Here is a 14293-nt window from a genome sequence, read left to right on the forward strand (position 1 = left end):
GCAACTTTCGGGTGTTTTATTTCTGGATGGAACGGCTGAATGAGGAACATTTTTTTCTGTGTAGTTTCTCTTTCCCTTACATCATGCAAATTTTTCAGCAATCAGGTATGAGTTAATGACCTCATCTACTGTGATAGAAGTAATAGGATCAGAAAATTAATGTTAGTTTCTGTAATCCTTTTTGCATACCATGTGTAAAGCTGCACATTTAAACTCACGCAGTTCAGTGGCCTAGCCATTAGGGGGCAGAAAGAGTTTCCCGGCTACAACCCTCCACCCCCCCTTTGAACCTTTAAAAGATGTGCTAAAAATGAGTGAGATGGCCGCAATGAATAAAAAATAATATATTTTAATTAATAAATTTTTTTTAAAAGACATTTTCAACATCTCAAAATCCTGGCTACACTTCTGTTTAAGTTGCGTTTATGCGTTGAGAATCATGCTTTCATTATTTCATCCAAGCTGGTATATATGTGCAGGGAAGTCATAGAAATAATATAAGAATTAGGTTATTGTTTGGGGAAAACTCCAGATGCGTGGCATACAGATGAAAATCTTGCTTAAACACTGAGACTGCTGCAAACGAAGCAGCAAGGTTGACATTTCGTTTCGGTATTGGCTGGGTGGCTAGGGTTTATACTGACTTGGTTCTACCTGACTTATTTCTGCTTTGACAACCTCTGCTTTACTTCATTTCACAACGTACCTTGCTCCATTTTTCTCTATTATTTCTTTATACTCATTGTCATCATCATCACTGGTCAACAATCCTAGGATTGGTTTGACGCAGCTCTCCACTCAGTTCTCCTATCAGCTAATCTTTTCACACCTACGTATTTCTTCTCTTTCACATCTCTCTTTACTTGTTCCATATATTTTGTTCGGGATCTTCCTTATCCATTCTTGCCTTCCACTTGTCATTCGACCATTGTCTTCATCAGGCCATCATGTCTCAAGATGTGGCCTATAAGGTTGTTCCGTCTTCTTATTAAGGTTTTCATGAGGCTTCTCTTCTCTCCTACCCTTCTTAGGACTTCCTCGTTACTAACTCGGTCGATCCATTTGATTTTCATCATTCTTCTGTAGCACCACATTTCAAAGGCCTCTATCCTTGCTTTCTCTGCTGCGGTCATTGTCCATGCCTCACTTCCGTATATACTAATGAATGAAATCAATTGATTTTGGCGTGACTTAGTGGAATAATGAGATATTCATGGTGAAGCAAAAGTACAGTACAGTCTTGACGGCTATGGCGTCATTATCAAGACAAAAAGAAGGAGCACTTACAAAGTCAAGCCTACTGTTATCGGTCATATAAGACTCAAATTTGAAAATGCTCCTCCTGTTTGTCTTGATAATGATGCTATAGCCATCAAAACTGGTCGACAGTAAATAAAAGTTTGTGGAACAGTACTAGGTTCATCCAGCTGCTTTGCCACTGATATAAATTCATGGAATTTAAAAAAAATTGCAAATGTAAATCAGGGTAACACTTTCTTAATGGATTACACTTATCAGTACTTAATCATGGTCGTACTCAGTGTGCAACACATATTGCTCCCTGGAGAGAACTGTCATTGGACCATGGAATGAATATTAGCGACTGTGAATTGGTCAACTAACCCTCTTCAGCAATTTATAATTTTTGTCTTTGAATTGCCTGTTTTCATTAATTTTCTCGTCTCCAAGAACTTCTAATAGGTATGGGAGAGCTTTGATTTCTGTAGTAGTGATGGGGAAGCTCAAATGGATAATCAAAAGAGATGTCACATAAGACTTTCAAGAAAATTTTATTTCAGCAGTTTTCATTTTGGTTTCATTATCGAGCTCTCCACTGCATCTTTGTGTGAATTCCCATGGAAGTTAGAGGAGTCATGGAAATTAGGTCACTGTCAGATAAAAACTCCAGAAGTGTAGCAAAAGGATGAAAATTGTAGATGAACTAGTTGGGTATTGTGATGAACGGGTCAGGCTCTCCATTTCTGCCAGCATTTCAATGGAAAATTATGTCATTGAAACATCGGCTGAAATGGAGAGCTAGGATGGAAGCGGGAGAAAAGTTCATCGCATTAGTTCACGAGGGAAACACCAAATCATTATCATGCAGAGTGTAGCTGCGTTTGAGTCCGGACCCTCAAAACATATAAACACAATTTCTCTTCTTCTTAAAAGAAAAAATATGAAAAATCATGACTTTACAAAAGATTTCTTTGACAAATGTAGTTTTTTCAATTATGAAAAGTGTTAAAATTATTTTAAAAGCCTCTAATTAGTATCCTGTTTTTTCAAAAACTTTCCACCCTGGTTTTGGAACCCCCCCTAATGAAATTCCTGGCTACCCTACCAGTGAGGTGTTTGTTATCTTGTGAGCTGGTTGGCACAGGGTAGTGCTGACTTGATGCTATTTGAGTCTATTTCTGCCACTGCTTCTTCTACTTGACTTAAATTCACAACTGTGCTACATTTTTCCTTAAAGACATGACTGCTTTTCCAATGATACAAAGTCAGGGAAATTTAAAATGGAAAGTGGGCATGAACTCTGCCATGACATGCAAGCTATTTAAGGTGGTGAAGGGTATGAAAGGAAGAATAGAGGAGGAGTGTGCTTGGGGAGGACTGGGTAGGAAAGTAATATGAGGAATATTCAACAAAAAGTTAATCGAAGAGCAGATAATCTAGGCTCCTCACTTCATATTTTTCTATGCTTGAAGTATTGTTCCCGATAGCATAGTGCCTACTTTCAGGCTAAAAACTTGCCACAAGGGTGGCTAATTATCTGAAAGAATAATGTTTAAACATCCGCAATAATAGTCGAGCAAAATATCTGGGTTGAAAGTAATTTTTTCTGGCTCATTTCATAGCGCAATCATGATTATAGAGGTGCATAAGGTGGAGGAATGAAATCAATTCCTATTCTAATGGAATGCCAGCCCATATAGCATGCAGTTGAATAGTTTTTATCCTTAAAAAGTATTTTTCCTGAGTTGAGCCAAGTTGTAATTTAGTTCTGCCTCTTGCATTTTATTTATGTCACTGTTAATTCAGGTCATAAAATGAATTCAAATATCTTCTTGACAGGAAGACAGCATTACAAATGGATGCTTTTATGATTCAGTTCAGATTTCAATTCTGCATGTAAAACCATTCTGTAGTCATAATGGACAGCCTGGCTTGGAAATTTTTTAAGTTGCTCATTATGAGTTCTGGTATTTTTATTCATTTTTACTTTATTTGCCTGGTACAACGTTTGAATTCTTTGTATGAACATTTTTTCATCTAACATCTGCAATTCACCTTAATAGTTTTCTTATCTGAATCCCCTCCTATTTTTAGTGTTGAACCTCACCTTGATCGATTTACCGGGGTTGACCAAAGTACCTGTTGGAGACCAGCCTGCAGATATTGAGCAGCAGATTCGCAGCATGATTATGCAGTTCATCAAAAAGGAGAACTGCCTCTGCCTTGCAGTAACCCCTGCCAATGTGGATTTGGCTAATTCCGATGCATTAAAACTGGTTAAGGAAGTTGATCCTGCAGGTAAGTTTCATAATTTCATTATTTTCTCGGTATAGGTATTAAAGTTTAACTACCTTCTCAAAATATTGGTGCCTGCCAAAAGCTGCCTTTTCTGTTAACACTTTTAACATCTAGTAGCCTCACTCGCCATAGAAGGGACGTGTTTGAATTATTTTAAATTGATTCCTGTGCAGAATAATCTTGAATGCTCATTACTTATCTATTGGATTAGTCCTTGGAGGGGATCGGGTTGGTGTCGTGGCTAGAGTGTTGGCTTCCCACACTGTGGTCTCTCGTTCCAATCCCAGCGGCAGAGGATATTTTTCAGAGACTGCGTGATCTCTGCTTGAATGCTATTTGGAAGACATTTCAAGCCCAGCACTCCATCCGTCGTATGGGACGTTAAGCTGTGATCCCCTTGTGGCTTTAGTTACGAGAAGGCTAATGCCAATGCTGGGTTTCTCTCCTTCCTTCTCTACCTGCCATTCCTTCATGGTGCATATACGCTGAGCTATCAGTTGCCTCCTCCAAATACACCATGCCAGTCCTTAGATTAGACAGAGATATCCTGCAATGGCTCTTGCATGACTACTGCCCCTGATAGGTTTTCGGTTCCTTAAGACTCGATCCTTCTGGATTTGGATTTCTACAAGAGGAATTAGTGTTGAAGCCATTAAGGTCAATTGGGTATTTACTTGTCTATAGCTTTACTATATACCTTTTTAATTGGCCTTTTGCACTATTTAGTTGCTATTTCATGTGATGGAGTAGTATTTTGGTTAACATGAGAACAACTTTATCGTTCACTTTCATGTCTACGTTGGCATATTTCTACAAGCTGTATCAATAAAACAAAATCAGTGATTTTATTGTGTAGTGGCTGAGCTTTACAGTGCCCTTAGTGGTTGAAATCAGTGGAGAATGAAGACTGCTTGTGAAAAGTCTTCGCTCATATACTTCTCACCATCGTGAGAGCAAGGACATTATTTTTGGTGAAACTTTTTCTACTCAAGTTCCAGCTTAATGCAGCACCTTTGCAAAAAGATCACTGTCAATTTTTGTGTTAAACTCTCAAAATCTACAGTGAAAACTTATTACCATGGCAATCGAAGGCTTTAGTGATTACTGTTGGTGAGAAATTCATGTCTGTAGGTGGCTTAAGCCCTTTGTAGAAGACTGTAGAAGATGAATTCCTCTCTGAATGGCCATTTTTGATCACGAGTGATGAAAATTCAGGTCAAGAGCATGTTCCATGTGTTATGTAGCATGTAGACGCTCATCCACTCTGAGTAGTGAGGTACGACAAAGTTTACTTTGAAATGATCAGTAAATTCAAATGAAGATCTGATTGCACCTACACCTTTATTTTGAATGGTTAGAAACTTGGCACCTCAACCTAGTTTGTGACTCAATTTCAGATAAGCACCATTTATTCCTCAAGTAGCCTAGTCTTCTTATGGCTTGTTAAGTTTTATTTTGATGTCAAGACTCAAAAATGCCATTGACATGGCATTATTTCTGAACTGGAATGAAGTCTAAGAGGATTACATTGAGAAATTGGATGACCATAAATATGTTCCATGTGAAAGTGGAGCATTTGATCAGACTTTTCTGATATTTGAACCATCAACCTTCGGAAGTGGAGTAAGATGCTTTCCCCGATATTCCAGGATAGTGATGCATTTAAAGTGTTTCTAAGTTCAGGATGGAGGGAAGTGACAGATTTTTCAATGGCTTTGATTCCCACTTTTGATGAGAAATTAGCTAAGATATAATTTAATATGAATGGAGGAAACCTTTCAGTTTCATCTTAAATGCATTGTTATGTTGTCAAACGTGCAATTTAATTTTGCTGGGCCCAAGGAAATTTTATAGGTCCTGTCGTATGAGTATCTTTTGTTGTCACATTCTTGTCGGAGTTTTCTTCAGGAAGTTCTTGTCTCTCCTCCATTCAGATGCTTGTGGAGTTCATGTTAATTTCCTCTGCCAATTTGCTTCACTTATATGAGGAGTATCCTTAGTAACGTTACTGGATATTTGTGGGTGTAAGATTCCTTTGTTGTCATTTCTCTGTAAATTAAAATTCCAATAGTAGAAGTTAATAGAAGTCCTTGCTATGCTCAATATATCATCATAGAGTTCAAGAGTCCAATCTTGGAAGAACAATTCTGTTTTAATTGCTCATTGGAAACAATGAAAGTTTAGTAGTTTTAGCTAAAGGTTAGGATTTTGTGGCTATTGTCAAACAATTTTTTTTCGTCAATTTAATGAAATTATCTTCCAAATGAGTTCTTTCAAAGCTCCCTCTATAATACCCCCTTTACAAATACAAATAAAATGCAGTCAGATGTTACAGGTGGAAATATGCCATGTTTATTATGTATTAGCCACGCCCCCTTTGGTGGATATTCAGTGTTTACCTTCATATGCCTTGAAAACATTTGGAAGAGTCAATAATGTGTCCAAAATTATCAATGTCTATCTCAACCAATTAAAAATAGTAAAAAAGTAAAAAGTATACCCCATGTGTTTATTTGTTGAGAATTATTGACTTATTATTCTGGGAAATGACTCCCATTTTCATCAGAAACGAATCAATTCTTTGATGTAAATATCTTTTATTTTCAGCACAGAAAGATTCTACGAGTGCTAAAAAAGTGCTAAGTCCTTTCCTGTATGGTGTAATTATGTGAAATGTATTTTAATTTTCCATTAAATTGGAATAATAATCATTTTGCATCCAGCCTGAAGATTTTTCAATAAGTGGGAGATGGGGTATGTAATATATTTGAGATCAACAGTTCCAGCCTTCTTACTCCTGTAGGGTTAACAACAAACAGGTCGTCTTCTATTTCAATGCAACTGTATTATTTCATCTAAATTTTGAAAAATAATTTCAGGTGGCATTCCTCCGTTGATATGCTTCTAGGGTTAGGAAAAGAGGTGCTGGAGTTGGGTCTTGAGGTTTCCATGGTGTATCTCTAAGCCAACACTCTAGTGGGAAGGTGGGAAGCCAACACACTAGCTACCACACCAACCCGATCCCAGAACTGTTGATGTGTTGAAATTGGCTGTCTTATATAGGAGGTTGGGGGGTCATAAGTTGACTCTGATTGGTCAGATAAATCCTATTGTCGCAGGTGGGCTCTGATTGGTCCTTGGTTCTGAAGACTCTTTTCCAAACGTTTCCGAAGTGTTGGCGGCTGGACGGTAGAGAGCTAGTAGCCAATCAGAAGCGCTGCCCCTTTCACCTCACCTTTCCCCTCCATCCCCTTCCCTTTTCCTTTCCGCTCCCCTCCATTAGGCCGACCAGGGTTGCCAGTCTGTGGAAATAACTGTACATGAGGCAGTACGAGCGTGATCTCCACAGATTACGTTTGGCAACACTGCGAGCCAGAGAGCGATGTTCACTGCACGAAAGTGCCCCTACACACTTACACCTGCCACTCTTCTGTGATTGGCTAGAAGAGTGGGTGGGTCTCGAGCGCATTCAAGGTTACCCACCATCAGTTGGGAAAAAGGGTATAGTTAATATTTAGCCATCTTTGTTTTTGTAATTTTCTGGCTCCTTTGTTGTTTCTATTGCATCTTGGATTTTCCTGGGGTATAAGTAGCTTTTATTGCAGATGACCTTTGTCTTCTGGAAGCCCACCATGTGGCCAGTTTCACACTACACCTGCTCCAAGACAGGGTAAAGGTGGAACTTCTTCTTCTTCATGGCATGTTCATGTTCTTGTATCCTGGTTTTTATTGACTGCCTGGTCCGTCCTATGTATGATTTTCCACAGGAGCTTTGGAGTTGATGTACTCCTGCGTGAAGTAAATAAGAGGTCTTATCCTTCGGCTTGGGCAAGTGAACCTTGTCTTCTCATTGTGTTTGGCCAGGATTCTGGCAATTTTCACCGTAGTTCCCGCCTCGTAGTGCGGAACATTGGCATATGCTGCTGGTTACTCTCATGGCATGGCAAAGCACATGATGCTGGTTGGATCCACATGATGAGTAGTTTTCCTATCTCTTCCATCACTGTCACGTTTATTTGAAATAATGGTGGATATCATTGGAACGTGACTTTTCAAATGTTCCATTATTTCATCTTTTTTTAGTATAATGGCAATGGTGGATGGTTCATGTTGTAGGAATGAGCGATATCAACCATTTTCTCTCTAAGCTGAATTCTCTGTTTTGATCTTTCATTCAATTGCGATGGCCTGGCACTTCTCAGCACTACCTTCGTCTAGACTCTACTTACACTTAACACTCTTCGTACTATAATTTTTTATAATCATGGGCTAAAAATTTGTAGCAACAATAAAGAAACCACATCCTGAAGAATAAAAATAATTTTTGGAAACACAAACAATTTCTTTTGCGATGATACTGTACAGTGCTTGGAAGTGAACTGCTGAAAAATTTTCAAGGAAAAATCATGCCTTTCTTTCAAAGCATCAATGTATTAGCAGGCCAAAAACAGGGGGAAAATTCAATGGAACATTTATACTCAATGTTGCAAATTACCAACTCTTGACAATGACTAGAAGATGACCTTATGTGTTACTCACTGGTGGGTACACTCCTCAGACTGAATTACATCCATAAACCACCTGTGGGTCTCACTGCACTGGAAGGGAGAGTCAGCTTTGGAATGAACATTAATTTAACCTCTCAACTCTTTGAACTTAGCCCATGAAACCTGGATATATGCTTGATTTAATAATTATTTTTATTCAGTAGTCATTTTGTTTTCCAATAGATCTTAAGATCCTGAAGAGAATGTTTTCACTGAAGAGACCTGTTGATCAGTAATGTGTTTGTGCTTTAAGTTTTTTTTTCACTTTTGATTGAGTTTGGAGATCCACATTTTCCATTTTTCAATGTATCTCCTAATTTTAGAGCTATTCACAGCAAAAACCTGTCTGCCTTAAATCTTTTGCAAATGCATTGATGACATCACATCTTCCTGTCAAGCTGGTCCGCTACTCCTGTCCTCTTCACATGGTCGTTTGTTTGTTCTCACACTTTTCAGCAATTCCTTCACTTCTTGAGCATTCTCCCTGAACAAGTTGATGAACCAGAACTCGAATTGCATCTGGTAAAACTCTTGTAAATTGGATCTTGTACAACTCATGTAAAGTAGATGACAACTTTAATTTTTTTAATTTTAAACTTATGTTATCAAAGCTCTGCGTATATAGCATGTAACTTAATACACTGTCATTCACAAGGCTTCAAAATAACACCAAATGAAATATGCTGTGAAAAAATCATTTGGATTAGCTGGGATTGAAACCCAGATCTCTTGATTGCTGTTCAAATATGCTACTACTTCTGCTATGCTGAGAATCGCCACCGAAGATAATGAATTGGTGGTTTAACCAGCAATCAGGGGATCCAGGTACTAATCCTGGCTGAGCTAAATGAATTTTTCATGATCGTTTTCATACTTGGTGTCAATTATGGTAGAATTTTTGAACGAGAAAGTTATTTTTTTTACTACATATATCTTTCTCAAATTTATTTAATAAAATAAATTTTTCAGTTTTAGTGAAGTACCCCATCGTCACCTGATTCAGTTGGAGGGGAATGAAAAATAACTGCCTAGGTATTCTCTTCAGTATTTAATTTGTGTTGCAAGCTATGGAATACAACAGCATTTGAGTCGGCCATCTGCTGTGTTGAACTATTAGCTTCTGCTGTTTTCTAAATAAGAAGGTCATTCAAGGTCATCCTAAAATGCTGATGTAGGTATGCTTTGTCCCGACTATGCAGCTGTGTTGGCCACTGCCAGTGGAGAAAAATATGAACTTTTTTTTTTCAAGTATTTATTGGCAGACCATAGTATTGGGAGCTCATCTTAAAAATATTTTTCTTGTCATTTATTCTGTCTTCATTACATGCTATCAGTGTTTTTAACAACACTCATTATAAAAAAGGTCTATGGCTTCGGGTGGAAAGGTATATTATGCTGACGGAAAAATACTTACAATAGGTTGTTCAGTACTCAGATTAGGCCTGTCGTTCAGGAAACTCAATTGCCCCCATCTTCAGGGCTAAGTTAAAAAAATGCCGGAAAAATACCAGAGAATACTTCAATATAAATTCCACCGATTGAAACATTGGCCTTAGTTATTAGTATTTAAAATCATCTGGCACTGGGTTTTCCACTCCTTTATTTAACAAAGTAATTTTTAATGAGAAAAAATTATCGAGTGTTAAGAATTTAATAGCTCTTAGAGCAGGAGTTAACACTTTTATATTAGATGCAAGATATTGCTAAAGGCTTTTTATTCAAAGAAATTTCAACTCTTTGTTCCTATTAATTTTAGTTTAACTTCACTGTGTAGGTATCAACCACTGCATTTCTCGATGGATGATGTCTTCTTGTTGTGTCAAGGCTGTCACCAGTAAAATTTTTTTAGGGGTTTACCTGTGTAAGGGTTACATTTCAGGGGGATACTTAAAAGTCTATCCTCCAAGCATTTTGAGTGAGTTTGAACCTTAAGATCCCCCTTACTGGCTATGGTCTTATGTCACATGATTATAAATATTCTGAAAATATTGTTTATTATTGAATATTAATGAAAATATTATTTATTATTAAATATTTTTTATTTTCAGACTATTTATAATCATTCATCAATTAGAATACATGCATTCAAAAGCCTGAATGTGTAATGTATTTTGAGTGTTAAATTGTATGTGATTGTATTTGTAAATCTTTCAATGCTGAATGATGTATTTTGTTGATTAAATCCATAGTAGATGTGATTAGGAAGAAGTTTATTGGTTTGTGAGAAATCTAGTTATAGTCATAACAATCAATTGCCATGTATCTTACTTTGAATGAATGTCTCAATTATAGGTATCCGCACCATTGGTGTCATCACCAAACTGGATTTAATGGATGCTGGAACAGATGCTCGGGATATATTAGAAAACAAGCTGCTTCCACTCCGGAGAGGTTACATCGGTGTAGTCAATCGGAGCCAGAAAGATATTGATGGCAAAAAAGATATTAAAGCTGCCTTAGCAGCAGAAAGAAAATTTTTTCTAAGGTATGAATCTCCTGTCATGCTAAATTTGGTGTATAATTTCTGCTGCAAAGTATTTTTCATTAAAATCATTTAGCCATGATAAATATTAAATTAGTGACTCTTAAAACTAGATTGGATGTAGAAATTCCTGCTAAATCGTTTATCACCTGAATTTTGAGGTATGTTGAATGTATATTTTAATCCATATGTAATATTTAAATCATGAATTCCTTTTAGGAATGTTTAGAAAAAAGTAATTTACAACCACAGGGAAAATGCCATAAATTTCTTAATATTATCTTCTTCTTTGTGTTTATTAAGACCTCATTTTAATTTTTTTCTGGAAAATAGTGCATTGAAAATTTAGTGTGAGGTATTAAATTTCAGAAGAAGATTATTTGACAAAACTTGTTAAAAATTAGGTCTATGGCTTCAGGTAGAAATAATCTCTTAGGTATATTATGCAGACAGAAAAATACTTACAATAGGTTGTTCAGTATAAAGGTTAGGCCTATGTTTCACGAAACTAAGTTGCACCCATCTACAGGGCTGTTTAGGTCTAAGATTGAATTTGATTTTTAGAATATTTTTCACAGGTAGTGTGAACTAAAAGCACATATAATGCTAAGGTTGTGGTCCTTGTCTATCTTTATTTGGGTTAGATATTGCAGATAGAATGCTTCACTCACAGAAGTAACGGCTGACTAATGGTTATTCGGCTATTCTAATTTGATTTCTTTTTTGTTATAGTCATCCAGCATACAGGCATCTAGTGGATCGGCAAGGAACTCCGTATCTGCAACGAGTTTTAAATCAGCAGCTGACTAACCACATTCGTGATACACTTCCTGGCCTTAGGGACAAGTTGCAGGTTAGCGTTACTCTGTCTAAGTTTCAGGCTTCACTTTGTGGAACTACAATAGAGTAAAATAAAATTGTCTTTGTACGTTCCACAATTGTAATTTTTTTTTGACACTGGTTTACAGCACAAAATAAGTCATAGGCACAAATATGCTTCATAGCTTAAAACTTTAGTATCTATTTTTTTTGAGCTTGAAAACAATTTATCTCTCCACTTTTGATTTTTCTGTGTAAATAGAAATGTATTCAAGGTAACTGTGTTGGTTAATATTTCTGAATAAGGATTAGATCATTAGTAAATGTATTTATTAGAGATGTGCGAATAGTATCCGCGAATACTCGAATACCTCGAATAATAGAAAGTATTCGATATTCGAGATCTCGAATAGTTATGCCAAAGGTACCGTCTCGAATACCTCGAATACTTTGAATTTCGCGTCATACACTGTCGCTCGCACGTCGTTGGTAGTTGACTCGGAAAAATGAGAACTCTAGTCGTCTAGTGCATGCAGCGCCGTTTTAGGCAAGCTGACGAAATACATCAAATTCACGGGTTCGAGCGGTGAAAAGAGTTCGACGTGCTATCCCCATCCATTCAGCGTTCGCCCCACCCCTTCAGACGATTTCCTCTTCCCCGAAAACAAAAAAAAGGTCCAGGCTCGTGCAGGGATCGTATTACGAAGACCTCAGCTTTGAAAAAAATATCAAGTTACCGGAAAATAATAGAATCGTGTTTCACCCTTCCCTCTTTCTCCCCACTGACCATTTTCCCGCATCCATCTTTTGATAAAATGAGAGGAGGTGTATGCCGTGTGTCCTTTGTGGCTAATAATGACAGGCACTTATTTTGAATCTTCCCCAGGAGATGAAACTACCATAGGAAGGAACTCAGTGCCGTGGGATAGTGACATTGGCGCATTTCCCACGATCTGCTATCCCCCTCCATTCAGCATTCGCCTCAACCACTCTTGATGATTTCCTCTTCTCCGAAATCAAACAAAAGATCCCAGCTCGCGCAGGGATTGTATTACAAAGACCTTAGCTTCAAAAAATATCAAGTTACGCGAGAAAAATAAAAACGTGTCTCGCGCCCACCCCCTTTTCTCACCCACTGACCTTTTTCTACCTACCTGCTTCGAATTTCCCCCTTTCTGGAGGTCAACTGCTGCATGAGTCATCTACTAGCCCGAAAGGTGTCTAACAATGACTTTCGGCAATTGTTATTACACCTTTATTGGATTGAAATATTAGTAATGTGCGCGTAATTTAAAAAAGAATAAGACCAAACACGACATATTTCTGACTTTATTTAAGCATTTTGCGCAGGAAAATAATTACCGGGAAGAAGAAGAAATACGACGGAGGCGTAATGCTCAAATAGGGTGGTTTCCTATTATTTTTTATTGCCTAAATCGTAATATTAATACTCCTGAAGTACGTATTTAACGATTTTAGAGTTTTATAAGACGATATCTATTTTTCGCGATTAAATTAAAAGTGAAAATTTTCAAGCGCGCGAAAACGCGACGGGTAAGTATGAATGCCGGGAAAAACTCCGCGTGACGTCGTTCTGGTTCCCGCTGCCGCAAATGAGGTGACCTTGGGGCGAGGCTCTGAGCGCTATTACGACGCAGGATGCTAGCAGGTAGCCGAGTACCATGTTAGCTGGTAGCGCTTGGCTTAAATAAGGATTATTAATACCTTATCAAACAGACTTTGTGATTATTAAGACATGTTTCCCTGAGCTCTGTGCCTCATGCATGCATTGGTAACCTCAGACGATGTAAAACTCCGATCCTCTCGTGTAGAAACTAGGTCCCTGTGATGTCACGTGGAGTGGCATCGCATAGGCGCCAATCTGGCCTTTTTCAAATGAGGTAAAATTGAACATTGCCATTAGTCTAAACCGGTATTTTTAGAACGAAATAATTTGTATATTATGAATACACTAATGGTGGGTAATGAATCACAATCAATACCTTTCGTTTTCTTTAATGAAGGAAACTACCCTATTGTTTACATAAAATTAAAATATTCCATTAATCAGCTAAATTCCTGTTTGAATCCTTTAAAGGCAATCACAATTACTCACCAAAATCTTGGGTTTCCTGCTGCATAGGCGACCTAGTCAAACATTTTCACATTCATCGTTTAGTATTCGAAATTCGAGGTATTCGAAATTCGAGGTATTCGAATATTCGAGCAATGATTTAATATTCGAATTCGATATTCGAATTCGATATTCGAATTCGAGAAATCTACTATTCGACCCATCCCTAGTATTTATGTTTATGAAATGAAAAGCTTCGTTATAGTTAGTGATGGGTCGGTTCGATTCCTCGATTCTTCGATTCCTCGATTCTTGACCAAGAACCGGAATCGAAAACGAGTACTTGCCAAGGTGAAAAATCGATTCCGATTCCAGTAGTACTTCAAACCACAAATTTATATACAACCGCGTTTCGAACAGTTATTCGAATTTTCGCGCCACGTAATCGTAATAACAAAACACATATCTTGGGATGTGCGAGTACTCGAAAATTCGAATCAAGTCGAGTAGTTGGTACTCGACTCGAGCGTTTCTAGTAGCATTACGAATGTCGAGTCGAGTAGTTAAGGTTACAGAGCTTTCGAGGCTAGTAGGTCCAGCAATCTGCCGACAGGAGGTGCTATCATGAAACTCATGTAATAATGCAGTTTTTAAAGCCGATAAGTCATTCTAATGCCTTGGCCTGGTAGTTTCAGCTTGCCGAATACACTATATTTGTCGACGTGGGCGCCGAATACCTTTACGCCAGCCGCGGCGGCCGATCGTCTTCCTACCCGGCGCACACTGGCCCGGAATCGGAAAAAACTGGAATAAAGTCCAAAATGACCTTTTTGG

General features: G+C 37.8%; 1 protein-coding gene across 9 annotated transcripts in view; it reads left to right on the forward strand.

The window, feature by feature from the left end:
• Nucleotides 1-14293, forward strand: part of LOC124169221 (dynamin) — a 72207-nt gene that overhangs the window by 3580 nt on the left and 54334 nt on the right. For all 9 annotated transcript variants that reach the window (XM_046547745.1, XM_046547750.1, XM_046547746.1 and 6 more), the window contains exons 4-6: nt 3334-3537; nt 10377-10569; nt 11299-11419. In XM_046547745.1, the coding sequence (XP_046403701.1) occupies nt 3334-3537; nt 10377-10569; nt 11299-11419 (518 nt within the window). The remainder of the gene's footprint in view (nt 1-3333; nt 3538-10376; nt 10570-11298; nt 11420-14293) is intronic.

The sequence above is a fragment of the Ischnura elegans genome, chromosome 12, assembly GCF_921293095.1.
Source record: "Ischnura elegans chromosome 12, ioIscEleg1.1, whole genome shotgun sequence".
Lineage (NCBI taxonomy): Eukaryota > Metazoa > Arthropoda > Insecta > Odonata > Coenagrionidae > Ischnura > Ischnura elegans.